The following is a 27,886-nucleotide window of genomic DNA, read 5'->3' on the forward strand; positions in this document are numbered from 1 at the left end:
TCCCTGTGGAAGATGAACTTATCCATCATTGTTCACTCTTCCAGTCTCACAGTGTGCACGAAGAGTTCTGAGAAAGAGCATTTACTGGCGCAGTTACCAGAAAACCTTTCATAAGGTTTCAGAAACTACATCTCTAAATGTATTATATGCTTTCTTATGTATATCCCACATTTCATTAGACAATAACAGTTCCTGTTTTTCCCCCATTTAAGCATACTGGTATGTCCCTGCCTTACTGTGTTATTGTTTGTGATAGTTGACGGGAATAAGAACATTTGCAAAGCATTGACGTGTTTGTGTAAGAGGAGGTTTTTATCTGAAGATAGTGGGAAGACATTTTTAATGACATATTTATTTAGCATGCTTTATTGACTACAGACATCCATTGAAAACAAATCCTATTTTGCAATGACGACCTGGAGTACCCATTTATACTGCCATGCATTTAGAGAAGGACCTCCGAATGCAGTACCTGGTTCAAGGATGCAAGGCAGACTTGTCTGGGATTTGAAACCTTTACCCTCTGATCAGGAGTCTAGTTGTCTAAGTTCTTTCTTGATCAAAGAAAGTGAAAGAGGCTGTACTAAAAGACTCTTATAATGAGCACAGTCTTTGTTTAACATATGACAAAAATACGTTGAGTTTTCCTGTAGGCTGATTTTACATGTGTTTGTCTAGGTATATGAATTCAGCTTTCATAACATCTGTGGAGCACATGAATCTATGATGTAATTATTTCCATTTTATATGTGAATAGCATTTTGTGAATTGCAGTGCCAATGAAATGGCATTGTTCTGCTTTTTCAGTAGAACCCATTCTAAATTAACTGCTCTGTATCTATGTAAAAATGTTGGTGGCTGTTCTGGATTAATGTGAAACGGTATAATAGAATAATACAAAATTAGGTTGTAATCTTTAGGTTGCACTGTATTACATGCTTTCATGGATTAATCAAACACTAAACAGCCTTGTACACTTTCAGGATTACAGAGACATCATCGATACTCCAATGGATTTCGGCACAGTGCTGAACACTCTTCAGGCTGGAGACTATGAGTCACCAACAGAGCTGTGCAAGGATGTCAGGCTAATATTCAGCAACTCCAAGGCTTACACGCCTAGCAAGAAGTCAAGGGTATTAAAAATTACTGTAGTGGAAAGTTTATTACTGCCTGATTTTTTCATTTAACCGATAACGTCTTTTTGTCCTGTGTAATATAGTGATGCAGAGGCATGACCACCTCTATTGTATGCAGGAGTATATAATTAATTTAAAAGAAAAAATGTTAACAATGAAGAACAGAAATGTTAAACATCTTTAACTATAGGGCTTTAGTACTGTAAGGGATTATTTTGGGTACACAAGGATGTCATCCAGAGTAATTACAATCTGAGAAAATCTTTAAAAGGAAGTTAATTAAAATATGAGCCACTAACAGTAAATACACAGTGTATAGAGTACAAATCTCCTTCAAATATAGATAGTGGCAGATCAAGACTGACAGTTATGTTAACGGTGCTTTCCTTGTAGATTTACAGTATGAGTCTGCGGCTGTCAGCTCTGTTTGAGGAACACGTCAGCGCTATCCTGTCCGACTACAAGTCGGCCCATCGCTTTCATTCAGCCAACAAACTGAGCAGCCAAAGGAAGAGGAGGCGGAGAAGTACATCGCCATCTAGCAGCGCTGCATCAAGGTTAGTCCGGCAGCCACGGGCTTGTCCAGCATAGCCGCAAGAACATTTCCTAGTTCAGGAACATAACGTCCAGGGGCAAAGCAAGTGGTCATGCCTGTCCTTTGGCTTCATATAACACTGGGACTTGTGAATTAAAGGCAGATAAATCATTGTAACAGCGAGCTGACAGGAGTGTAACATAATTCCGGCCCGTATCAATGTGCTCCTTAACTGTGTTTAAGGTGAGACATCTTCATAATTTATATTTTGAAGTTAATTCATAATTAACATAGTTTATTTTTGACATATTTACATCTTCATAGTTTATATTTACTATGACTTTACAGAATAGTTTTAGGGATAATGAGGAGAACGGTGTTCAAACAGCCCTCTATTATTAATCTATATATACATAGGACTACATAGGATCATATCATTGCTTACTTTCTAGCAATCTTCTAAAAGTAATGTATGATTAAGGTTAGAAATTTGAATATTACCCTTAAAACATGATTAAAAATCATTATAATAATTAGAACAACATCCGACCAAATCAGCTGCAGCACAGCATTCACGTAAGATACCTCTGTTGAATATACTTTACATATTACTAATTTTTATGAAGACAAGTGGGTTGGAGAAATGCAGCTGACAGCATTATTTTTTTTTCCTCAGAGTTTCTCTCCGAGGAAGCTCTCTAGGGCTGTAAGAAATGCCAAAGGTGTTTTACTGGAAGAATCTCTTCATAATGACTTCCTAGAGATAGTAGTAATTTGTTAAGCAAATAGCAACTTGTAGCTTGTAATTAAATCACCAGGGGGCACTTATTTCTCATGGAAAGACAAACTATTGCACCCTGGTTTGTGAGTGCTAAAATTCCTATTTTTGACCATGATAGACTAGAATTCCAAACATTTCAGCCGTCGGGTCTGACTGTTTTTTTTAATTTGGGATTGGCAAGATGAGGATGCCCTGGCTGACTAACAGCAATGGCACTTGACAGTTCGTATACCATCCTCCTGGGGAGTCTTGACTAGATCAAGCAGTAAGAGCTCCTTCAAGGCCCTCCCTTGGTCCCCCTGGGGGAGTGTTATATTTGTACCCAGTCTTTTATTAAGATGTTTGATTATGGGCACATGACTGCCACACACTTGATTCTTGACATAGTGTAGGCTCCCCATAGCCGAAACAGAGGGTTGATGAAAACTTGTGATCTGGTCTGTTTTTCTGAAAAGCTCTGGTTAACTGAACTTCGTCTGTAACAATGATTGATTAAAGAAACGATGATCAATCATCTGGTTTAATCTTGAACAGCCATCCATTTTCTAAGTGCTTTATAATATCACTTTATTAGCCGTATACAATTTCTTGCATTAGGAATTTGTCTTTCCGCATACCCCAGGTTGCTCTCTGTGAGACACACAGGCACACAGACAGGGAGAGAGAAGCTTGGGGTCAGAGTGCAGTGTCAGACATTTATAACCTGTCCCTGGAGCAGCTGGTGTTAAGGGCCTTGCTCAGGGGCCCAATGGAGTAGGATTCCTCTTTCAGCTGCAGGATTTGAACCGGTAACCTTATCCTTATCCAGTACAGGGTTGTGGAGGGGGGGCCGGGCCTATCCTGCAGTGCGATGGGCACAAGACAGGACACACCCTGGATGAGTGCGTGTCCATTACAGGGCACACACAGACACAAACAAGCACACATGCACACAAGGGCCAATTTTCCTAGAAGCCGATTAAACAGAAATTGAACCCACAGTTCCGGTGCTGTGGGGCAACAGTGCTCACCACTGTGCCACAGTGCCTGCCAATCTTGAACATATCATGCATAGAATTATAACTTAACATCACTTTATTAGCCCTATACAGTTTCTTGCATTAGGAATTCATCTTTTCGCATACTCCAGCTTGCTCTCCATGAGACACAGACACACAGACAGGGAGAGAAGCTTGGGGTCAGAGTGCAGGGTCAGCCATTCTACAGTGGTTAAGGGGTTAAGGGCCTTGCTCAGGGGCCCAATAGAGTAGGATTTCTCTGCCGGCTGCAGGATTTGAACCGGCAGCTTTCCAGCCACAGGTACAGATCCTTTGCCACAGAGCCACCGCTCATGGGTGGGTATATTTGAATAGAAAACAATAATAACAATAATACAAAAATAGACTTAATGGTCAGTCAAAAAAAGGTGAAAGCCTTTAAATCTCTAAAGGTCGATATGTTTGTGCATTTCATTGATTAAAATCGGACTCTAAAGAACACAGTGTTAGGAAACCAATCTCTTGAATGGGTTGGTGTCTTATTTCTCAAAGAGACATATCGCCTTTTCTCTTAAAACTCCCTGCTAGACTGAGGCAAATTGCTCCGTAAAGCTGCTGGTATTGTTTGTAATGATTAATGAGATCCGCCTCGAGAGTGGACTGCAGTGGTTAAGTGCTGGGTTCTGTCTCCCTCTAGCCCCGAGCGGAAGCGCCGGTCAGTCAAAGCCCCGTTGAAACCAGAGCCCTGTGCCGTGTCTCCCTCCCCGGGCCCCTCCCGGCCTGCCGCCCTCAGACAGACGGTTCCTCATGTCAATGGGAGGGCTGTGGATTCCCCGGCTGTGGTCCGGACCAGGAGCACCACGCGGTTTGGAAACAATTCTGGCGTAGAGCCTCCGTCAACTTCAAGCGGGGCCAAATCAGCCAGTCCATCCCTCCCTGCCAACAGGAAAACAGGTGGGGAGATCAAAGAAATCCTGTTTATTTCTCGGAGCTCTGAATGACACGGGGAAAAAAAACCACATTTGGTTTTCTAATTTTCATTTGTTTTTTAAAAACCCAGATCTGGTGGGCCTTGTGGTCCTGTAAGAATCTTAGTAAGAATCTTGGCTGCTTGAATGTCCATTTCTTAGCAAACTGTGCAGTATCTTGGGTACCCAGAGTGCAGTCCTCTCTGACCAGTACAGCATGTGAAGTCTTAAGGTAAGCCACGCGTCTGGGCTGCAAATGTGTCCAGTTCTTGCAGGCTTGGCCTTTCAGTCTTTGAAGGAGCCTGACATAAAGAACCAGACCATCAATTTCCTTTGGACTCGGAGGGAAACATAATACTTTGGTTGCGGTGATTTCTTGTAGACCACTGTGAGTTTGCTTTTTGTTTTTGTCATCTTGAGTATTCAAAAGGCTTTCCGGTTTTCTTTCTTTCAAGTGACTGAAAGTCCCAGCAGGCACCTTAAAGTCCACAACTCTGTATCCACTCCAAGTTTCTCCAGTGACACAGACAATGGCAGGAGCTCCTCTGTGGCAGAGACTTCTGGGAAGAAAAAGGTGAAACGGAAACAGAAGTCATCTGTGGAACACCAGCCGGGTAAGGCGGAGATCGGTTGAGCTTTTCACACAACTATGATCACTCAGGGTAATGAGTAAGACTGGAATATTACAACTATGTTAGCAGACCTGTTCATAAGAATTAAGTTTTTATTTATTATTATTATTATTATTATTATTATTATTATTATTATTATTTTTATGCCACTACTTCAAAGTGGTAGGGGATGGTATAGGTTTCATAACTTAGACATTGTTAAGCAAGAAAATGTAGGCTAACATAACACTGAAAGTAAGCAGTATTATGAATCTGGATTACAAATTTGAGGAGTTTTGGGATAGTCCGAGGTAGGAAAGATTTTTTGGAATTGCTGCATTGAGGACACCTTCACGGAGTTCTGGGAATGAAAAGTACCAAGCACCAAATAAAGAGTTGGACTGAATGATTTGTTTTCCTCTAACCATTCTCATACACTATGTGCTTTGTTGCTATCAAGGATAAAGACTTGAAACCTGTGATAAAAGCATTTTTTTTTCTTTTATAGGCATTGATCATTGCCAAACCTTTATTCACGAGACTAAAGTGAGACTCACTTTCCCTACTGTTTTTTTTACACATTGACATCTCAAAACAAAACCAGTAGGGGGCGTAATTAATACAAATTAAACTGTTCACTAGTGCCTGTTAACATAGGCAGTACAGGTTCTATGTTAATTCACATACAAATAAGCCATCCTTGTGGTTTTATATACATATTTACTTGATGTGGTGTCTGTCTTCTTTCTGTTGGTGCTGTACCTAGCAGGTGAGAATGACGTGCCTCCTTGCAATTTTCCAGTATTATTATTGCCTAGTCCAATAAATGGTCGGTTTTCTTAAACTTCCCAGTGTAGAAGTACAACAGTTCCACATTACAGGTTTTATGTCCTTTAACTCTTGTATTTCAGAGTTATTTTATTGTCCTATGAACATTGTAAAAACAGCACTTGGCACAGGCAATGATATTGTCTATACATATTATCTATCAAGCTTTTGTAAATTAAAGATTAGTGCCTCTGAATCTTCTCATCTTATATACTGAAGTGTTGTTTTTTTATTTAGGTGGTTTTTGCGTTTAAGACTGTGCTAATTACAGCAGGTAATTTTGCCAGCAGTCTTGGTGCTTCTCAGCTGAAACGCTTGGTTCCTTTCTTCCTTGCAGTGAATTCCGAGCTCGGCGCTGAGCCCCAGAACAGCATGCAGCTGAATGGACACGGTGGGCATATACCAAACTACGTGGCAAAGAGGGGTCGGAAACCCAAGTCGGAGGCCATGGCGAGGGTCGAAAACATCGCGAAGGAAGAGCCTTTTGTAAAGCCAGAGAGCCTTGCAAAGCCGCCAGGCAAGAAGCGAGGACGGAAAAGTAAAAAGGAGCTGGAGGCCATGCGGGAGAGCGAGCTGTGGGACACGGCAGAGGAGGCCGAGGAGGAGAGGGACCAGTGCGCCAGTGATGAGGCCGGCACCTCTTCCTCTGTCGCCGCGGTTACAGACACTGCCGCAGACTCGGACCTGGCCCAGCCAATCAAGTCTCGCAGGGGCAGGAAACCCAAAGGACAGAAAAAGATGGAGGACCTCCCGCCTGAACCCTCTACTGTGAGTCCAAAGATGCAGACAAGAAGTAGCAGGAGACAGAGCGAGAGTCTCCACGAGCCTCCACCGCAGCTTGACGGGGAATTTGAAGAGGAAGAGGAAGACAGAGGCTCCAAGTCTCCCATGAAGACTAGGAACCAGGGCCGCAGGACAGCTTTCTACAACGAGGACGACTCTGAAGAAGAGCAGAGGCAGCTGCTCTTTGAAGACGCCTCCCTGACTTTTGGGACGTCCAGTAAAGGGAGAGTTCGAAAACTGACTGAAAAGGCAAAAGCAAATCTGATAGGCTGGTAAAAAGAAGAAAAAACACAGCTTTTGCTTTGTGATATCCAGGTAAAGATAAAGCTACAGCACTTGAGGACACTGCAAATCTTGCTGCTAATTTTGTACGTTCATTTGTGAACCTACCTACGTTGGGACCAAAACTGGGTGCTTTTTGCCCACACTTTGATAGTGAACATATTCCTCTTTATGGTAATTATATTAACTATTATTGTTTAGCCTTTGAACACAATAATACTGAAAACCCAGATTTTATAACGTACACAAAGCTTTTTGGTAGTGGGATGATTGTGGATTTCTGTGGCCTGACTTCAGTTGCGAGACCATTTATTATAATGTAAATTGCACATGCAAAATCCTACATTTCTGCTGCCTGAATGAAAAACACATGTGGGTCTTCTACAGGTAACACTATTAGCATGTCATAATCAAAAGGACCAAAAAAACAAAAACAATAAAGAGACCCATTCCAAGCTTGTTCCTAGAATTCTTTATGTAAAAGCTTAGATCCTCTTTTAACCTTGTTTGAAATGGATGAAAAGGTATTGCATTACTCCAGAGAGTTTAAAGGAATCATGTTGTGGGAATATGATTTTTGTTTCTACAACAATTACCTGTGAACTCTGTTCAATATCACGCCATTCAATGTGTTTTTTTGCCTGGATAACAGGCCTAAATGTGTTTTATCATCATTTTAATGCCAATGTGGTCTAAATTCTGTACTTGATAAAGAGGATCTAGTGCTTCTGCATAAAGACAGACATTGCTTTCCTCAGATCTTTGGCTACAAGAAGAAAGATGCAGGCTGCAAGACAATAATAGAACATTAGGTTTGGTTTTAGTTGACTGAATAAAAATGTCATTGTTTGCAGCCAATAGCTTTCTGACAGTCTTGGTAAGATTTAGACCTGCACATTTTTTTCATTGTACATATATTGCATGCTTCCACACTTCCATGTAGATAGTTTGAAAGAGCATTGTCTTTCTGTCAAGAGGTCAGCTGATCAGCACAATCAATGAGATTGTAGGGAAAGTAATTTTTACCATGAAAAGAGTGGAGAAAGGCAAGACTCGGGCAGATGTCCCAATCAGTGTTAGTCTGCTGTCTCTTAGAATTACAATAAAGAGAGCTGAAATACAGGGGTTGAAAATGGGAAAGAATTTTAAACCATTTAAAAATATTCCTGCTTCCATTGTCACCTTCAATGGGTTGGGTTTGAGAAGGAGGGCAGGGAGTGGTTAATTAACAAGTAGAGGTTAATTCTGCAGCAAAAAGCAGAAATAAAGAAGAAAAAATCCAGATTTTCAGCTGTGGAGCCTTCACACATTTGAAGAAGGCTCTAAAGCTGATATGTGTCGTTTTCTTCTTTCTAGCCTTCAGCATGGAACTTCTGCTTCATCAGAATGGGCTGCAAATGAAGTTTCTTTTTTCACTTAAACCAAAAAAAACTAAGACCCAACTATATGTACACTAGTCACTTCATAATCTAAAATTAATCGAAGGCTAAAAGATGTTACACCATTGTGTTAACTTCATAATCAGTCCTTGTGAGCAAATGAATAGTAAGAGCTCTTTTTCCGAGATGGAGATGGAATGCTGGATTATATCACACATTCATGGGGGCTGACTTGATGAGCACTTTCTCTGAAAACTGCACATCTTTGACGTTTTGGATTATCAGTCATATCTGCCTTTCCTCAGGCTCTTTTAGGACAACAATTGGCCTCAAGGTTCATCATTCAAGACGTTTTTTCCTCATCTACACAAACTCAATGGATAGACTCCAATAATGTGGAATTCATATTTTAAGTGTCTGTGCCAAATGTACGACTGTTAAAATGTATTATGTTTAATAATACTAATCTTAAATTACAAGAAGAAAATACCTCACTTGCAGTACTAAGAAACAGAAATATGAAGAGAAGACCATGTTTCAAACTACATGGATTATAGTTTTCAGTAGTAGTTTTATTAGATTACTTTATTCTGATGTTGAGGAAGAGTATTCTCATACTGAAAGATTTTCACCTTGGTGGGAGAATATCGTTGTGGTCATTCAACGTTCTGAAAGAGCTGATTACAGTAAGTAGGGAAAAAATGGACTGTAGTCTAAAAACAAATTTCAGAACTACCTACAGTCCGGTCATCAAAAATAGCAATAAGTCGTGCCTTTATACAGATTTAACATTTACTGTATCTAATTGGAATTACAACAATGATACTACATGTTTTCTTAATTACATTTTTGGGATTCAGAGTCCAGTGACATAGATCTCCTTTTGGTCTTAGGAACAAAGATATTACCAAACCACATATGTATCTCGTGACTTTTTTCTCCAACAAAAATGTGAGTTTTACAAATGTGTGTGAGCTGCAATTATCCAATTACCAAATTCTGAAATCTGGTTCAAATAAATCACAGTACAGTTCATTACAAGAAACATCTAATGCTGAAGATGAAAGTTGTTTTTTTTTATTGCGCTACCAAACACTTGTTTAACTTATTTTTAGGATGCTTGGGTTTATGAAGCAGTGTTGGATATTTTGGGCTGTTTTTTTTTTACTAAATTTACCTAGAATTAAGTGTTTGTCTTTTCAGTAGTATTTTTAAAAATACTGAGCATGAAAAAAACTCATCAATTAAAACGGAAACAATTTGGAAAAGGTTATTGGGGAAAATGACATTTTGTATGGAAGCAGTTGCAGAGAAATTTAATCAAACAGATGTGATAACAGCAAATTCATTATGCTGATTTGTCATCAGGGTTGGTCAATGCAATCTACTGTGAACGTCGCAGGTTATCAGCATGTGTGGCCACTGTTGGAGACAAAACAAGGTGTGCATATGTGACATGCTTTGCAACAGGTGGCAGATTCTGTTTTAGATGGTTCTGTCTCATTTCTCTTGTTCAGCCTGGACAAGCACGTGCCTGTCGCTAGTCTTTTAGAAACCACATGTTGTCCCAGCACATACTCACATCCTCATCTCACAGGGCCGCCATTGTCACAGGAGCACCATGAGGATGTGGGTTGTCCTGTAGGAATGTTGTCACATTGAGATGAGCCAGGTTGCCTTCAGTTACTACAGGTGGGAGTTCTGTAGCAACTACATACTTCTAAACAGACCATCACAAACCTTGAATAGTCCGTTACATTGCGTCCACTTTGAATGGTCCACCAATTTAAGTTAATGTGTCCTTCTTCACATCTGCACCACACCACTGGAAATCCATCACAAACTCTTGATTATTTTTACTGATCACTTGGCTGCAATGCTGACAAGTCCAACTGATTTGATATAGTCTAGCTTTCACCATCTCAATGTTGGGTGTTGGTTCTGTTGATGACCAGGACACGTGGGTTCCTTTCTGAGTTTTTCTTGCTTTCTCACCAGGCTGGACATTCAGCAAAGTCATCACCAGATCCCAGTCAGCTCTGTCACGAATGTGGCGATTTTAGTGCTAGAGCAGAAGTCGGTCACTTGCTCAAACAGCCATCTCGCTCAGCAGACTGCACTTGCAGACATCATGGTCAGTTATGAGTGAACTGTAAATTAACATTCAAGTCAGTATACAAAAAATCTGTATATTTTAATTTTTCAGAACATGCGTAGTGTTAATAGAGCAGAAATTTATTTTGATTTTCTTTATAGCCATAACTACACATCGCTATCATTACAGCTACTAACAATTATGGCTTTGACAAAACCATAAAGGCTAAAGGCTTGCTTTAGAAAATATTTTTTAAACATAAACAGTTTTTTTCTGACAGTGATATGTAATTCTTTTGTTTAGAAAATGTTGGAGAACAGCAGTTTGACACTGCAACCTACTGTATAGAAACTGCCTTTGGAAAGTTATTTTTCATTCGTTATGTTACTTCTGACTTAAAAAATCAAGGCCAGCATTTGCACCTAAGCACCTTGTCATTTAACTGTGTGCCGTTGTAGTGTGACGATTGTTCTACAGGTATGTTTGTACTTCCATGTGTGATAGTGTAAAAACGTGCAAAACACATCACACAACAAAAGTGTTGTGTCTACCTGTGCACAACAAAAACTACAGAAGACAATACTATTGGGCCATTTTAAGGAAAATAATGTATTAATCTGAATTCTGGGAACTAATGTTTTCAGCAAAGATGATTTTATTGCTGTGCTTTGTGTTTCTTGATTGTGTTAATGTTAATAGTTTAACCTTTGGAAAAACAATAAATTGATAGTTGAGTCTAATAGCAAAAGAAAGGAACACCAACCTCCCAAACTACAATTTTGTGGAAGTTCAAATTGAGCTTTTTTGTAAAAAATGATTCTTGTCTGTTTTCACATGAGCTTCATTGTGTGCGTCTGCAATGTTCCCTGCCTCAATATTTCAGTGACTTCAGTTGATCTCATGGCTGTGTGAGCTGGGAACTTTCTGGGATTTTGGCATTTTGGATATTTTCTGGGTTTTTGATTTATATTAAGCAGGCAGGTTTGAAACTCTCATCCACACCTGTTTTTTTTAATAACTTGAAGTAGGAAGTTTTGTGGAAACTAAGACACCTTTAGTCGGTGTGTTTCTGATGCCAGCACACTATCAGTAATGTTTAAGATGGGCTTGACACCATTATGAGGTGAAACATCTGCGATTGGACACTTTTCTGCACTTATGAAACTACTTAATTGTGACTGCTGATAGGCCACTCAAGGTGTGTTGAGAAACTTTGCAACACTATATAGCAGAATACACCAAATCTAGAGGACGATTTGTCTTGTTCTGGGCTAGAATCTGTATATGGGGAAAGAATGGACACCTAAGATGTAAATAAGATGCCAAGATGAGAATGAAACCACATGAAATGAAAGTGCTTATCTTGAACATTGCTGACACAATGAACTCTGTGCTACAGAAGGGGCTCATAGCTGTCCTTCACGTGCAGCTGAGGACTCCTGGTGCTCCTCAAGACCTAATGCAAGAATGAGCTCACAGCAAAATAAAAGGTTGATTTTGATGTGGAGTGTGCAGGTGCTGCAATTGTAGTAGACAAAAAAAGTGAGAACGCTTGAACTGACATCTTAAAAATGTATTCAGAAACAATTTTCCCTTTAAACTTTGTTGAAGGGTTATGGAATCGGAACTTGTTTATTAGAATGCAATTAATTACAATACAAAAAATGTGTTATGCATCGCTTTGCATGGGGTTAAACCATATATTAATTACATTGAGACATTCAAGTAATGGCACAAGAGGAAAATCCTGTGTTGAAAAGTTAGATCCCTAGCAGCAGTGTAGCAGTATATTAGGCTTTACAGTAACTATGATAAATCCAGTATGTGGAGATGGTGGAATCTGTATTCTCAGCCAGATAAAAGAGGCCTGCTGGAAGTGGCTTTTCCTGGAAACCACTGGTTTGTCGATAATGTTTCCAGTACCCGCATAATCCCTTTCTTCCTTGAGCCGAGGCTTTCTTTGAAACCTGCGGGATCGGTAGAAAACGTTTTCCAGCTTTGAAGTAGAGCCTCGACTGGGAATTCAAAACACTTTGTTGGACAACTTTAGACTTGCGAGCACTGGCATTTTGACTTCATTGACAGTGCTCTGCATCCCGCCTTTACCGCTGAAACGTGACTTATGCATTGGAGCGCTGGTCACATGATGACAAGCGTGGCAATCGGCATGACATCATTATTCTCATACAAATCCATCTCTGCACCAGGCCTTACAGCCTCCACCTTCACAGATAATGAACCAGGAGATTATCCTCCTGCGCCATGTGATGGGACTTATTGTCTATGCAGAATGCGAGGAAGTGTCTCGAGACATTTTCCCACAAAGCAGAAAATCTTTTAGGGCTCTTGGTAAATTCAGAGTGATTTCACAAAGCATGAGACTTATATGGGGGGGGGTTGCTTTTTGATCCAGTACGTAAAGTGAGAATGAACCGTCACTCTCCAGAATCATGTTGAAATCCGGAGGTCAAATGTATATTTGATCAGTGGATTTCAAGAAGTGACAGCTGGTTTTGGGGAAGTGGATTAAAGAGAAAACACTCCGAGAGCTGAGGGGGAGAAACGGCTGATTACCTGCAAAGGTAACCAATCAGATGTACTATATTCTGTACACATTTTTAGCCCCTGTGCTTAAGTACTCTTAACGTAATGTGACAGGTTACATTGTGAAGCTGCCTTTGTTCTTGCTAAAGAACTCTGGACATAAAATCTCTGCAGTACATTCAAGAGCAACAGATGACCTATTTTTATCCTGTATCTGATAGATCCAGCTCATTTGCTAAAGATGAAAATAAACAAATCCGCCTTCCACAATGTTTGTTAACAGTGATATATCATTGATGGTTTTTTTTGCCAAAGACTAAGATTCAGAGCAGTTGACCTCAAGTACATCTGTGTGCCTGGAATTCAGTTGCCAGTGGTTTCGTGCAGTACCTTCTAATATCGGAGTCTGTTGAGTATCCTGAGCGACTAAGGCGAATAGATTGCACTGACATAAAGTGTGTACATCCTGTAGAAACAAACTTAAGACTTTTTTTTCTTTTGAGACAAAAAAAAAATTCAACTGAATTGCTGGAATGGGGTTTGGATTTTATAAATGGTCATACATACAGTTGTGTTGTTGTATTCATATTTATATAGCAGATTTATTCAGTACTTGTGAAATCTTAAAGGTACAATGAAATGACCTGCAAATGTGTTTGTATGTGTATAGCCATATATGCACTTACAATGTCTGAAGTTCTTACAGCGTTTAAATCTTAGCAAAAGATGTATGTTAAATTATCTCCTGTATTTTGTTTTGTAAATTCTCACTGTTTTTAAGAATTATTTCCATTGTTGTCAAAAGTGGCCAAATCACTTTTATATGCAATCATGTTTCATTGAACATTGCATGTTCTTAATCTGCACTTTTCCTGGCACGTGTCTATTGCTGACACAGAACTATTCCCAGAAAAATTCTGTTTAATGATTGTGCCTTGTACACTTTTGTACTTTTTCCTTATGTCTACAAAATGTAGACAAGGTTATTCAAGGGATGATTAATTCTAAAGAGCCTTTAAAGAGTTCATTGCCACTGAAGGTTTGTTTCTTCAAAGCATTTCTCTAAGAAGGAGTGTGTGACTTTTTGCTTTACAGAATAGGCTGTCTCAGTGTAGAAGGGTATTTTTTTAATAAGATGGATGCAGCATGGACATTTTCTTTAACACTGTAATGTATACATGCTCAATTTAATACTGACTTCTTTTGAATGTCTTAAAAGTAACCATACATAATTTATTTAAAAACAAATTCTTGATACAGGTTCTGTTTACCCAAATCCTTTTTTTTCTTTCGTGGAACACTGGAAACCATTTTTATTAAAACACGGTACATCTTTTTAAATTAAGTGAAGTTATAGGAAAATATGAAATGTTCTGTAAAATAAGTGACAAACTTTATTATGCCTGTTACCTTTTATTAATTAATCCAATGTTTGACATATCTTGTCATTGTAAATTTAAATATAGATATATTGGTGTATTAAACTGGCCTGAAATAGTATTTTTATACTATCCTGTGCTTATACTTGTATGAGAAATTTTAATTTTTTTGATTTAAAGAAACAAGAGACGGACTGCTTGTTATCCCATTGCATTTAAGAGTTGTACTATACTGTGTATGTAACTTTTGTTCTGAAACACAGATTTGTGCTTGTGACCTGTAAAAATTGGAATGAAGGTTTGGGTGGAAAATCAGTGAAGCTACATCAACTTCAAGTTTCCAAATGTCATACTGTACTAGAGTGAAAAGCAAATATGAATACGACCAGTACAGTCAGGATATCACAAAAGATGAGGACCTGCTAAATGCTTGCAGCATGAAGTTGTCCCTGAACTTAATAGTGTTCAGTGAACTCTTTCTTACTAGCTGTTCAGACGATTATTTGACCTACTGGTGGTAGTGGGGTGGGTGGGACTTTCTATGTTAGTTTGGATACTTTTATATAAAAGATAAAGGCAAAAAAACACAAAAACTTAGAATGTATGTGTAGGGAGTACTGCTGTTATATTAGTACATACTGATATTTTTAAAATAAACAGTTGTGTTTTCTTACTTGCCTCTTGTTACACTTTCTTGTGCTTAGTTTCATTGGCTGTGACTTAGGTTTGAAATTTTGCATGAATGTTTCTTGCTGTCCAGTTAGATTTTAAGGGGTCGCAGAACAATAATTCAAATCCAGACTTTGCAATTAAAAAGACGGAAATGCAAAGTTGACATTACATTGGTCGCACTTGGTATAGTGCAATGCAAGGTTCGTTTGACCTTCAAGAACAAATGTGAAATATGTTGTACTTTGTATGGCATATGTATTTAAAACAGGTGGGTGGAAAACTTTTTTTAAAACCAGGGAACAAGTAAAAGTTTATTCCATGCTGAAAAGAGAAGAAAAGAAACACAACGTTTTGGTTGTGGAGCCTTCTTCAGCTCCACTCCACACCCGAAGGAGGCTCCACAGCCGAAAAGTTTTCTTCTTTTTTCAGCATGGAATAAACCTTTACTTGTTCCTTTGCAGCCTATGCATGCTGTTGGCAGCTACCTTTTTAAAGCTAGATAACCTTGACCTTTTAATTTGTCCATTTTCTAACCTCTTCTTCAAATTCAATGTGAAGGGGGAGCTGGAGCCTATCCCAACATGCAACAGGCACAAGCCAGCAGGGTCCACCCTGGACAGCACACCAGCCCAGTGCAGGACAGACACCAGGGCCAATTTTCCCAGAAGCCTGTTGACCTACCAGTATGTCTTTAGACTGTCCTGCCATGCAAACAAGGAGATAGAATACAAACTCTATGCAGATAGCACCCGAGGAACTGAACCCAGGGCAATGCTAACCACTGCACCACCATGCTGCTCCAATTTGTCCATTCCCAATATAAAAATCCAGCAATTCTTAGCAGGCAAACGTATTGATGCAATATTATGGTATCAGTGATGTGTGCTGATCAGAGATCATGAATATGACAGATCGATGTACCAACAACTGATGTACCACTGTGTGCAGTACACCTCTCAGAGCAATAAAGATATTAGATATCAGCATTATACAACTTTACAATTCAATGCGAAAGGTATTTCAAATGGTAACTCGAGATGATCATGCTCTAACCCAAACCTGTGCAACATTTTGTGGAAAAACAAGTGTTACAGAATTTTTAATGCAACTTTTTTTAGCTATTAACATTTTAAGTCCACCTTTGATTTCCAAGGTAGGTGTTAGACCTTTTATCATGTATTTTCGAGTGAGGAGCTCTATCAGTGTGTGAACTAAGCAGACATTATTTCTACAGTGAGAGATTAAAACAAAATGTTTTGGCCGTGGCATCATTTGAATCATCTGAGTTCTGAAGAAGACTCCACACACCAGAGGAAGGTGGTGCTTGTCTTTTCAGTATGGTATTAATCTATTCTTATTTCTTTGTAATAGATGTTTGTGGCCTCTGCCTTCTGAATCTGGTCACAAAACAATCAGTAATTAGGGAATGTGAAAAATGGACAAGATGGTTTTCTGCATTTTGTGTTGTCTTTGGCATTGACGTTGAGTTTATCTAGTGTAGTTTCCATCTTTTTGGTTTTAACACACTCAAATATAGATTTAGATCCAAACCGATATCTCGTATATCCCACAGAAAATCAGTTTCTAAAAAACTATTTAAAAAAAAAGGTTATTCATTAGCCATGCTTCTGATAATTAAAGCTGAAAATAAAAGACCTAGAATGCTTTCATGGTATTGAATGTACTTTTCTTGGAACATTTCTGAACTTACTGAGATCTCAAATGCTTTATTAAGAGTGATCGTCATTAGTCAATTTTTTGCATCCCAATTTTTAAACCCATTATTGTCTGATATTACTGGTTGATGTATATATATATATTTACACTAAGATTAAAGATTTACAATTATTTTAAAAGCAGACTGAGTTTTAGAGTTAGAATGTTAGAATTTCTCCTTGTTCACCAGATGACAATACAATTCAATAAACCTTAAAACATACAGTACAGTACTGCCCAGACATGAATTAAAATTTTAAAAGAAAATCCTGGTCATTTGAATATTAATTGCAAATTAATTATGGAAAATCATTATTTTGTTACGTGTACTGATAACTTGTTCACCATACAGTCTGTGCAAAGGATCAGCCGCTGTGATAGTAATGATAGGGCCGTTAACAAGTCAAATTAATCCACTTCTAGAGGCTAATCTGGCAGTTGGCACATCATTGGTCGTCTGCTTAATTTACCAGTACTTATCAAATATTCTTCTGCTTCGATTTTGAATTCTGAACATCAATGGCCATCTGAAAATAGCTGCGCCAAGTTAACCACGAACCATGCAAGCAGATCGCACCTCTTTGGGGGGGAATCTTCACTCTCACGCTTCACAGGGAAAGTGAAGAAAATGCTGCCCCCCTGTGTCTGCACGGTGTAATTATGTAAGTTTTTATTTATTTTAGTCAATGAAAGCCATCGTTCCTGACGTGGCGAAGTCAGAGAGGTGCTGTTTCTTTTCGTGTGCATTAGCTATTGGACGCACTCAAATCTGATATTTCGTATTTTTAGTTGCGCAGGTGGCAGACCGAAACTCCGGTTTATGTAAATATAATCAACAGACTAATGTCACTTGAAAGCTCCGAGCTCACATGACACAGCTGGAGTTAGCAAAGTGTCAACAAGCTGCTTGGAGAGGCTCAGTTAAACAGCACTTGTGGAAGTACCTAAGAGTCCTATCGGGTCCTGTGCTCAGGACGGTGGGATCTGAGGAGGTATGAAACTCTGATAAGATTAAATGCAGCATTTAAAACTAACTACGGTGTAGTTTAAAAAAATATATATCACAAATTAGTTTCAGTTCCCGTGTCCTAAGCTGGTATCTGAATAAGTTACTAGTAACGACATTAGCGTAATAAAAGTTTAAATAGTACTCGAGCTTGCTTCGGAACTACTGAGCACCTGTTAAAGCGAGTTCATTTGTTTTAATTATCCGTTTAATTTATTGAGTTAAAACGCCTAGTGCCTGATATTTATTAAGCATTTGCCATGGCTTTTTCGCCAGTTATAAAGGAACATTTACCGTGCTCTTATAGTAAATCTTCCCTCCGGGCTGCAGGTGAAACACGGACTTTGATGTGCCGAAGGAAGTACAATGCCCCAAATCACAGCCGCGGCGGCTATTCAGATCTGTTTGCTGCTGTCTGCTTTACCGGCTCAGTACTTAATTTCTCAGTGGACCGGGAATAGTGCTGCTCAGCGAAACCGAGCCACACAGCGGTAGGAGTTTTATAAATACTTGCTCGACAGGTTAAACACTTGATATGCTTTAAGAAAGCCCTTGAAATCGTGGGCTAAACTAATCCAGGGCACCCGCATCTTGTCGGTATAGATTGTAAGCAATTAAAGTTCAACCATAAAACTTTGGACAAATTGATATATTAAGCAAGTTATATCAATGCGCCGTAGCAATATTTTCTCCTTTGTGGGATAGTATAATCTTGTTTTTTGAAAGTACGCATTTTCGGATAAAATTGATCAACAAATTGTTTTGTGAAATAAGCAGGCTGCTATGCTCTCTTCATACAGTCTGCTTGGCACATGGAATAACTTCAGAAAGTCTTACTTAAACGTGGGTGAGTGGACGGACTGGTTGAACCGCTGGATTGCTAACCTCGTGTAAGTACCGCAAGAAAAAGTGTTTGATGGACATGGCCTGCACAGCAGTAAAGGAAAATAACCAAACCTGCTGTACCATTTTTCACAATGAGGATATTTGAAAACATAGCCTATAAGATGAAATGACACCTTTTTCAATTGAGATGTATGTTTGTATTATCTCACTTATACTTTTTTGAAACTCCCAGTACTGCTTCATCCCTTTTCTTCCTGTGACCTATAGGCCTATCTCAGACCTGGGGCAGCAGGACCAAGATGGAGAATCTCCAGCACTGGAAGTTCTGTTGTATAGTAACGACCAGGGCTATTTCGGAGGTAATGCTGTCTCTCCAGTGTACACAAGGCTGCGAAGCTCTTTAGATTACTGCATACTAGCAATCTGAGAGAGAAAAATGTTCTTTCGATGTTTTTCCTGCAATTGCCAAGAATTATCAATCTACAGGAACTACAGGAATTAGATGTTAACCCCTTTTAATAGCCTGATGATCCAGAAGCAGAGCTGTTCACAAATCACATGCACGGCGCTTGCTGCAGCAAAGCCTGAAACCCATCAGCGTCAATTGAGGAAATTGAACCAAGATGTGAATAAATGAAACAGAAATATTTATTGAGGACTGACTACAGTATATTTGGCCAGAGTGGTTAGAATACCTGAACAGATTGTTTGACATACTCTGCTTGATAACCGCAATATCACCGAATTATAAAATGCTGCTATTGGGGATGACATGAGAGCGAGATGGGTTGTGATCTTCATAATCCCTATGGTATTGAAAGTTTGGCATATGGTATTGTAGCGTTTTCGAGTTCACACAGGACAAAGGACAAGTGGAGACGAGATAGCGAAACAAGCAACTGCTTTTATTCTCCCATCAAAACCAAAACCAACACAGGATTAACACACACACATAAGGGGACCGACGGAACACGTACACAGGTTTAGAGTGGTAACTCGTTAACAGAAGACTACACACTTACAAAGCTACACAGGACACTTAAATTAATATAACACTATATAAGCAGGGTCAGCTGCTGGTCATCATGCTGACCCTCAGACTCCCCTCGGCTACAACTCCCAGCCTGCTTCGCGGTACCCTGAGTGCCTAGGTGCGCTTCCTCCTCACCACCGGGCGAGGGCGCTACAGTATCTGTATTCGTCTATGATGCCCATGATTACTCTAATTGGGCAGGGAACAGGCTACTGAATGAGTGACCACCGAAATTCCAATACACGGCTCTTCCCAGCACTCTGTCCAGCTTAACATGTTTGTTTGTAGATCAGCGTTCATTGTGGGAGAAGGTACTGTAGGCCTGTCCGGTGTAACATCCTCAGCTGGAGGTATTGTCAGGGTAACAGGGCTGTTACTGTGGGGAATCAGATCAATGCAGCAGACTCCAGAGGAGCCCTTTGCCCACTCGAGAAAACATTCTATCACCTGGAAACAAAAAAAATTAAATAAAGTACGACCCAGTCGTCTGTGCCACCATCATGTACTTTGTAAATCTACACGAAGAAAAACGCTGCAATTAACAGGGTGTGGTTCAAATAACCAGACCAAGCTCATCCAGTGACTTAAATTTAATATTTTTCCACTTAATACAGGGCGATAATTATTATTGAAGGGTTCATCTTTTTTTCTCCCCCCCGCAATCAAAGCCTCCACAGAGGTGCGTAGTCCCAGATCTGCAGGTGTCCTCTTCCATGTGGGCGAGGTGGTAATGGACATGGACAACCACATGGTGGGTGTGATTGTGAGCTGGGATGAGCAGCTGAGGGCTCCTCCAGAGTGGGTTAAGAGGATGTACACGGGCACTGAGGTAGGTAGATATCTGCCAGCTTACCATTGTACACATTGTAGTTTAGGCCTGAGACTGAGTTCCAAAGTTAGGGAAATATTTAGTCCAGGAAACACACAGAGTCCATCAGATTTCATGCAAAATTCATGGACAGCTTGTGTAAATATGTAACTACTTAAATAAGTAAAGGTTTCTGACTCGTCCTCAGGGTCTGGAATCCTGCAGGTTTTCAATGTTTCAGCTTTATACCTGAATAAGTATGAAAGGCATCTGGTTAAATTATAATTGGACAATCATATTAATTTTATACAGTTTTAAGTATACAAGAAAGGTTACAGAGGTCAGGTGGGTCAGGCTCCCCTCATACTTTATTGCTGGTAGCTGACTGATGCAAGGATCTCACCCAGTCATTTCTTGAAAGAAGCCACAGTATTGGCTTCAACAACATGGCTAAATAGGTTGTTTGAGACTCCAACATTACTTTTTTTTTTAAATGTGCCAACTGATCTCAGGAGTGATGTGGTGACTAAAATTGCACACAATATTCTAAACAAAGTTTTACTAGAGCCTGATACAATCCCATGTATTTAAAACTGTGCTTCTAACTGTGTACCCTTGTACGGTTTGCCATTTTATTTCTCCTAGACATTGCATAGAAGGTAAGGATTGTCAATCTTAAATCTCACTCATAGGTAGCTTCTTTAAGATTAGTGTTTCCCGTTTTAGTTTTATCATTTGTTTTTGTATGTAACATTGTGCACTTATGTACATTGTGAATTGCCAAATATTTTCCCACTCTTGAATTCTTGGTATTTTTCAGTTTCATTTGCTAGCTTCTACAGTGTTTGCCATCATCTGCAAACCTGACAAATTTACTAACTGTGCCAGAGATCTAGATCTCGATCTCTTGTTTTAAATCCGGAAGAGAAGTGATACTGCTTCAGATCCCTGTAGTAAACTGCTAATGATATCACCTGTTTCAGTATTCACCCTGGTTTCCTAATCCGTTTTTAATCCAAATCCATAATTTCAAGCCTATAGCCTGTTTCTAATTTATGGGAAGCTTTATTAACACCTTTTGAAATTATGATCAAATATATTTAAATGTTTTGTGTTCATTAGTGCAGTTGCTTGGTCAAATAACTGTGACAAGCTGGTTATTGGCTTTAAAGCTACAGAACTTTATTCTGTTATCTTTCTAGCTCCAAAAAGCTGAACAGATTCCACATTACAAAGTTCTCTTTAATGGACCAGGCCCATCATCGGTCTTCGTGGGCTACATTCCTCAGACGTCACTAGAGCGTTTTATAGGCATAAAGGTAAAGTATACGGAGTCCATGTGCACTTAATACACTGTTGGGTTAAGGCATGATTAGGAGGTGTTAGGCACCTGTTTTGAATGAAGTTTACAATAAAGGTTTGGGAAGGGTAACTGCAGCCAAGTTCCTGACATCATATTATCAAATTAAAAAAAAAAATGTAAATACTAAACGTAAGCACATTTCTCTTTTGCGTCCCTCCTGCCCATCTCCACCTCTGCAGCTGCCCCTTGGTCACCCCTCACTCTACATTGGGGTCCCGGCCTCCCCGAGCCTGTGGCCAGGGGGTCAGCCCTCAGGCAGGCAGGTTAAGCCAAATTTACTATGACTAAAACACTCAAAACATTTTCAGTACACTTAATTCTTGGCTGTTGTTATTCCTAGTGAAATATTGGTTCTTTTAATTTGATTTCCTGTCACAGTTAAGAAAAAGTATGTAACTGGCAGTGAAGTACAGTACATGTCACTTTAGTAATGCAGGGATCTTGACAGTGATAGCACTGTGTTGGTTCAAGTAAGTTTTCATGCCGGTTTTAAATCTCGGCTATAGTTCAGAAATGGAATGTAGTGATTTCCCTGAAACATTGATTAGATTATAATGAGCTAATTAAAATGCCTCATAATGGAAAGGATATATCAGATGTGAACTAGAGCCTTAATGAAGTAGCACTTTCTAATCCATCAGGGCTTAAGTGCTGTGGTGGGCATTTTCTGGGATATAGATAATCTATTTAATCAAACAACTTAGTACTGTTTTTTATTTGTGTTGCCTCACTTAAGTGTTGACACAATTAGTCTTTTGTAGTTGAACATTGTGTCCCATGTGATTTAATAACGGTCAGAACTGTATCTAGCAAAATCAAATTGCTTTTGGGCAATTCGGACATTTTTGTTGTTGTTGGAAAGGCAGATGAATACTTAAAAAAGGAACTATAACGTAATTCATTTTTTTAAGAATCATCTATAGGGGTTATATTATAATATGTATGTACAATATATGCACTGAAGGCTGAAGGTACTGAAGGCACACATACAAGTCGCAATACAAGGAAATATCTTATATACAACCTTCTGTACAGAAAGGACAGCCCTCCACTGCACAGAAGCCCAGAACCTTGTAAAAGCACCAGGTTTGCTGGTTCACAACTAGTTTGTAAAAGACCCCAAATGACTAAAAGTCTTCTGCTGGGGACTGAATTAACTTTTGTTACAAGAGTAAAACTGTATCATTTTTATAGCAGTGTGCAACTACAAACTCCCTGCTTTCTACTTTTAAATCATCAACTAATGCTTGTGGTACTCATTACAGTTCACTAAATGTTCTATTTGCCACTTCTGGGCACTGCCAACAGATACTGACAGTTGCCTTAATTCCACTCTCATTTTGGAATGTTTCCCTGCAGCAGAGTTTCACAACCATATCGGTGCTAAAATTTTTATTGCTGGGGTCAATAAAAATAAATGGCTTTGTTATTTAGTACTGCTGTCAAGGAATGTAAAATGCTTTTTTTTATGAGTATTCATGGCACGCAAGTTGAGTGTGAGCCTGGAAATGTTAGACTTCACTCTCTTTTTCCTTGCCTCATTTTGACCTGTTTCTCTTATTTATTTATTTTTGCTAGCCTGACATCCCTACACTGGATCATTATTTCAGTCACTTTGACGGGGAAAGGTTTATAATGAAACCCTGGCTCAGAGACATCTTCCCTCATGACTGAAGAAATGGCAATAACGATTCTGATGCGTTTCTCTCTTGTGTAGCCCATGTGGGTCAAGAATGTTAAAAGATAAATGTCCTTGAAACATATGAAAGACTGACTACTGCAGAGATATGAAATGGGAGTGTGGTGCACTGCTCTGCCATTATGACAATGGAAATGTATCCTTATGGTCTTTTTTGATGTTTTTCTTTTACTTGGTTTGTATTAACTCATTTTGGTCATGCTTGTAGATTTGTACATTTTGCAATATTAAAAAATCATTAGTGTGTAAAGAAACATCTATTTAGAACTTGAGGTCTGTCAGTATCTTTTATTGATGCCATACAAAGTATTATTTGCAGAAGAGGTACTGCATACACATAGCTTTTGCTATTATTTTTTAGTTATATTCAGTGTTTTTAGGGAAAGCTATGAAAAACCACTCCCAAACACCACAGCCTTGTCCAGTTGTCCTGAACCTTTACCTCTGTTTGAGTTTTGTGCTAGGCATTTTGCCATATATTCAGAGATCTAGCAGGAACATGATTAATAGCTGTTCCTATGAAGAATGTAATAAATCTTCAAAAGCCTTTGTGATGAAACTGAGAGGGCTCATGTGGGTAAACAAACAGGCCACATGCAAGTTCAACAACTGAATGTCCTTGTCCAAAATAAACCTATTTAATTTCAATGTATATAGACAAAAGATAAGAGGTAATGCAATTGCAGAATACTTTCACCTGCAAAAAATACAAATTTGAAGTCCTCTGGTACATTTCTAAGTTTAAAAAAAAGTTGCATATGGTTTTTTTTATGATTCCTGGAATTTTATCAAGCAAAAGTCTGAAAAATAAAGCAATACAAAAATTGGTCACGTTTTTTTCCTTCCCTTTTCTTTTGGTTTGATCTCAAACGAGATGAAAACGCTGGAGGTGACGAAGACGGTGGCGCTGCCGATTCTTTGCTGCCCGGCGTGCTGCTCTGGCTCGGCGGTCTCCTCCGTCTGCCCCTGCCACTCCTTAGTGTCCTCTTCCTTTATCAGCAGGGGCCTGCCCACAGCCTGCCCCACCATGCGGCACACCTCCCTGGCTTTGTGACGGGCGTTCTCCACTGCCACGAGGCACACCTGGCGCCTTTCACGAAACAAGAAAAGGCAACCATGAGGCTTCCTCTTGTCAAAAAAAAATTGGAATACCTAATTACACCTGTATGCCTCATATAAGGGAAATTAAGGCAGATCAGAGTTTCCCCATATTGTTGCCCACCTAGATTATCCACTTATGCTATAACATTAATTAGAGGGTTTTTCAGACCAACTCGGCCATCACTGATTGGGTTTACTGTATGACCTCTAAGGAGAGGAGAATTAGCCATCTACAGGTCAGTGGGTACAATTCTAAAAATTAGGGTGAATTTATATCAATTGAACCTGGCACACCTGTTCAGAAGAAAAGAGGGTGACCTACACTTTGTCAAAGGCATCAACAATGGTGAGGGTCATACTGCAAATCCTAAAGCTGATCTCACCTGAGTTTGAAAGAGTGTCTTTCAAAACGAATGCTGCCCAGAGAAATACCACAATATGAGAAGTTCCAGAAAACCTAGAATTCCCTTGTTTTCTCATGATTCAGCACTCAATATATTTAAAAACACTCCAGAAATGAGTTCAGATGCTGAGCACCTGCCTTTTTACGTGATGACCATGAAACAGCATACTTCAATTTAGGAAAACAAAAATTCTGTCCAACACTATTAGTTTGTTTTTTACCTCAGTTTTTCAAGGCTCTCGGTTGTATGGTAGAAGACTGGCATGCAAACAGTTACAGAGCTGTCAAGCTTTTCCACCAGCAAATTGCTAACATTTTGCATCTTCACAAAATCAGAAAATATAACACAGACCTGCGAATGGAAAAAATGCTTTAGTTACATTTAATGGAAGAGGAAATCATTTATTTTCTTATAACAAGTATACAGCAGCTTTCAAACACTTTAATGTTCACTCCTCTCAAGTACAGTAGGATGGATATGTCCAGGATACAGCTTTCACCCTTGACAGACTGCACGGGCTATCACCTGGACTATGCTTTTCCAGAATTGGATTTTACTTCTCACAGTAATGTGCAAAAAGACGTTTCATAAAAGCACAATCCAAATTCTGTAATATAATGATTTGATTTTAAACTGATCTGAGGTGAGTCCTGTACTACTTGTTGCATCTGAGTACTGCACTTACACCTGATGATTAGGTGACCTTCTATTAATTTTTAAATCAATTTAAAACACATTATAACATGACTATTACAAATGGCTTTGATTTGGAAACCCATTGAAAGGTGCTACACAAAAAAAAACTAAAATAATTTTCCAATATTAAAAAAAGCATAAAAACAAACATAGCACCAAAAATACACATCAGCTGTTTTCAAGTGAAACTAGCATCAAAATCTAGAATTACCATGTTGAATGATATATTTCAAATACCGTAGATTCATTTTTAGAAATCTGTCACTTCGGAAGCATGTTAAATATACTGCTTCAGTTTGGCAAGCTCAAATCTTTTCTATCAAACAGTTTAATTATCTTTAGATGAATATAATAAAAGCTTTAAATTATTTCAGTGTCTTGGGCTTAAAACTGATACAAGTAAAGGATTAAATAAGACTTCAATACTGATAACAAAGGACAGCAACCTTGGTGACATATACAAGTCCCACCACACTACAGAGTAAGTGTCAATGGACTTTCTTTTCCCTGACATTACCATTTAATTAACTATTGAATACTGACGCTAGTACCAGAGTTCCACTAATGAAATCCAGAAGCACAGTTAAATACTCATTGTGAAAACTTTGTTATGGATGGATACATTCTCACTCATTTTCAATAAATGCTTATCCAATTCAGGGCCATGGTGGCCTGGAGCCTATCCCAGGAAGCACACTGGGTACAATGCAGGATACACCCTGGACAGGACACCAGTCCATGGACGGGCAGGCACAGAAACACACACACACCCCCACACCAAGGCAAATTGTTTACAGAAGCCAATGAACGTCTCAGTAGGCCTTTGGACTGTAGGAGGACACAAGAGAAGGAAACCCATGCAAACTTGGGGAGAACATACAAACTCCACACAGACAGTACCCCAGGTCCTGAATTGAACCCAGGGCCCCAGTACTGAGAGGCAGCAATGCTGACCACTATGCCACCATACCATCCTGGGTACATTCTCATTTTCCTCAAATTATTTAGAGCTGTGATGTGTAATGTGATGGTTGCCGAAGTCCTCTTATATTTTAAAAAATGAGATATCATCGTTCCTAATAAAATGTCTATACATTTTCCAATAAAATAACCCCCTCACCATAGCTGACATACAATATACCTAAAGCAAAGTTTTAAAAAAATAATTACTTCAACTTCCATATGGTAAGCATTTTCGACTCTTCTTATATCTTTGGTCACAGTGACATTCTCTTCCTGCAAAATAAAAGTATGAATTAGGGATACAATAATATCCATGTTAAAAGATTCAACCTCTAGCCACTTTTGGAAGAATCGTTATTTTCAAGACGAAACCAGAAAAACAACAACAAAACATTTCAAGTGGATAAGAAAAACAAAGAAACCTTCAGCTAAAGAGAGCTGGATATGAATAAGAAAAATTTTAAGTATTTTTTATAGTTTAAGTATAATTTTTTTCGCATCACAGGGCTTTTAGAATTAAGACACCTATTAGATATGATACAGGCAAAGATTGGCAAACTCGGCCATGAAAAGGAATAATATTTTAACTGTATTCGAAGGACTCATCGGACTTTCAATACATATTGAAGTAGGTATGATTCCGCAGCCGATTTGCTCATAGTACTGTAACGGGCTGAAAGCATATTTACAGGTGACAGGCAGCCACCGTTGACTTTGAAAACACTACAGGACTGCATCATCAATCAAGCTTAAAATGCTGCACGCAAGACAACCCCCCAAGCCAGAACCAAAAAATAACACTTTGCAACCTTCACTCCGTGCTGTCTGGTTACTTGCAGGATGTAGTCCAGTCGCCGGCAGACGCTGTTTTTGACTTCTGTGACGGACTCCTTCCTGCTGCTAACCCACAGGTTTAGTCGAGCACGGTCTGGAGGGGCGGAAAGCTCGGCGCTGCCCGTCACCTGAACCTCCCGCCCGGGAATCGGCTGCCGTGGCGTGGGTCGCCTGTCGCCTCGGCCCGATTCGTTTTCATCTCGGTAAATGAAATCGCTGGCCGGCGCGAGGGCTGCAAACACCCGAGACACGCTACCTGCCATCGCTCCAAACGAAGTACGCATCGCTATAGCAACAGCATTGACCTATCACCCCTGTTGGATCACGGGATTTGTCGTTGTAATGCTTGCTTTTACACATCAAATTGTTGCCTGCCCAAACAAAAAAGACTACAGCTCCCAGAACTCAGAGCGAGGGAAGTTTCTTTCTTTTTTTTTTTTCAGA

The 27,886-nt window shown here is 39.3% G+C and overlaps 3 protein-coding genes across 5 annotated transcripts in view; 2 read left to right on the plus strand and 1 right to left on the minus strand.

The window, feature by feature from the left end:
- The window catches only part of phip (PHIP subunit of CUL4-Ring ligase complex), a 76,867-nt gene extending 61,893 nt beyond the window's left edge, over positions 1-14,974 (plus strand). For 2 of the 3 annotated variants that reach the window (XM_088625335.1, XM_088625338.1), the window contains 5 exons: positions 984-1,136; positions 1,533-1,696; positions 4,130-4,386; positions 4,856-5,014; positions 6,177-14,974. In XM_088625335.1, the coding sequence (XP_088481461.1) occupies positions 984-1,136; positions 1,533-1,696; positions 4,130-4,386; positions 4,856-5,014; positions 6,177-6,898 (1,455 nt within the window). In that variant the 3' untranslated portion in view covers positions 6,899-14,974. The remainder of the gene's footprint in view (positions 1-983; positions 1,137-1,532; positions 1,697-4,129; positions 4,387-4,855; positions 5,015-6,176) is intronic. The other variant, XM_088625336.1, reaches the window with a different exon arrangement.
- A 2,412-nt stretch (positions 14,975-17,386) lies between these two features.
- LOC148674763 (uncharacterized) lies at positions 17,387-24,271 on the plus strand. The gene is made up of 7 exons (XM_088625340.1): positions 17,387-17,681; positions 18,026-18,186; positions 18,496-18,585; positions 18,809-18,900; positions 20,243-20,403; positions 21,585-21,701; positions 23,324-24,271. The coding sequence occupies exons 2-7, from the start codon at positions 18,062-18,064 to the stop codon at positions 23,417-23,419; spliced, it is 681 nt and encodes a 226-aa protein (XP_088481466.1). The 5' UTR covers positions 17,387-17,681; positions 18,026-18,061; the 3' UTR covers positions 23,420-24,271.
- irak1bp1 (interleukin-1 receptor-associated kinase 1 binding protein 1) lies at positions 23,718-27,811 on the minus strand. Its single transcript, XM_088625339.1, has 4 exons — positions 27,418-27,811; positions 26,816-26,881; positions 25,170-25,300; positions 23,718-24,534 (listed from the first exon to the last, which is right to left on the minus strand). Exons 1-4 carry the CDS (start codon positions 27,724-27,726, stop codon positions 24,273-24,275), a joined length of 768 nt encoding a protein of 255 aa, XP_088481465.1. The 5' UTR covers positions 27,727-27,811; the 3' UTR covers positions 23,718-24,272.
- Positions 27,812-27,886: the final 75 nt, after the last annotated feature.

The sequence above is a fragment of the Lepisosteus platostomus genome, chromosome 3, assembly GCF_059453375.1.
Source record: "Lepisosteus platostomus isolate fLepPlt1 chromosome 3, fLepPlt1.hap1, whole genome shotgun sequence".
Classification (NCBI taxonomy): domain Eukaryota; kingdom Metazoa; phylum Chordata; class Actinopteri; order Semionotiformes; family Lepisosteidae; genus Lepisosteus; species Lepisosteus platostomus.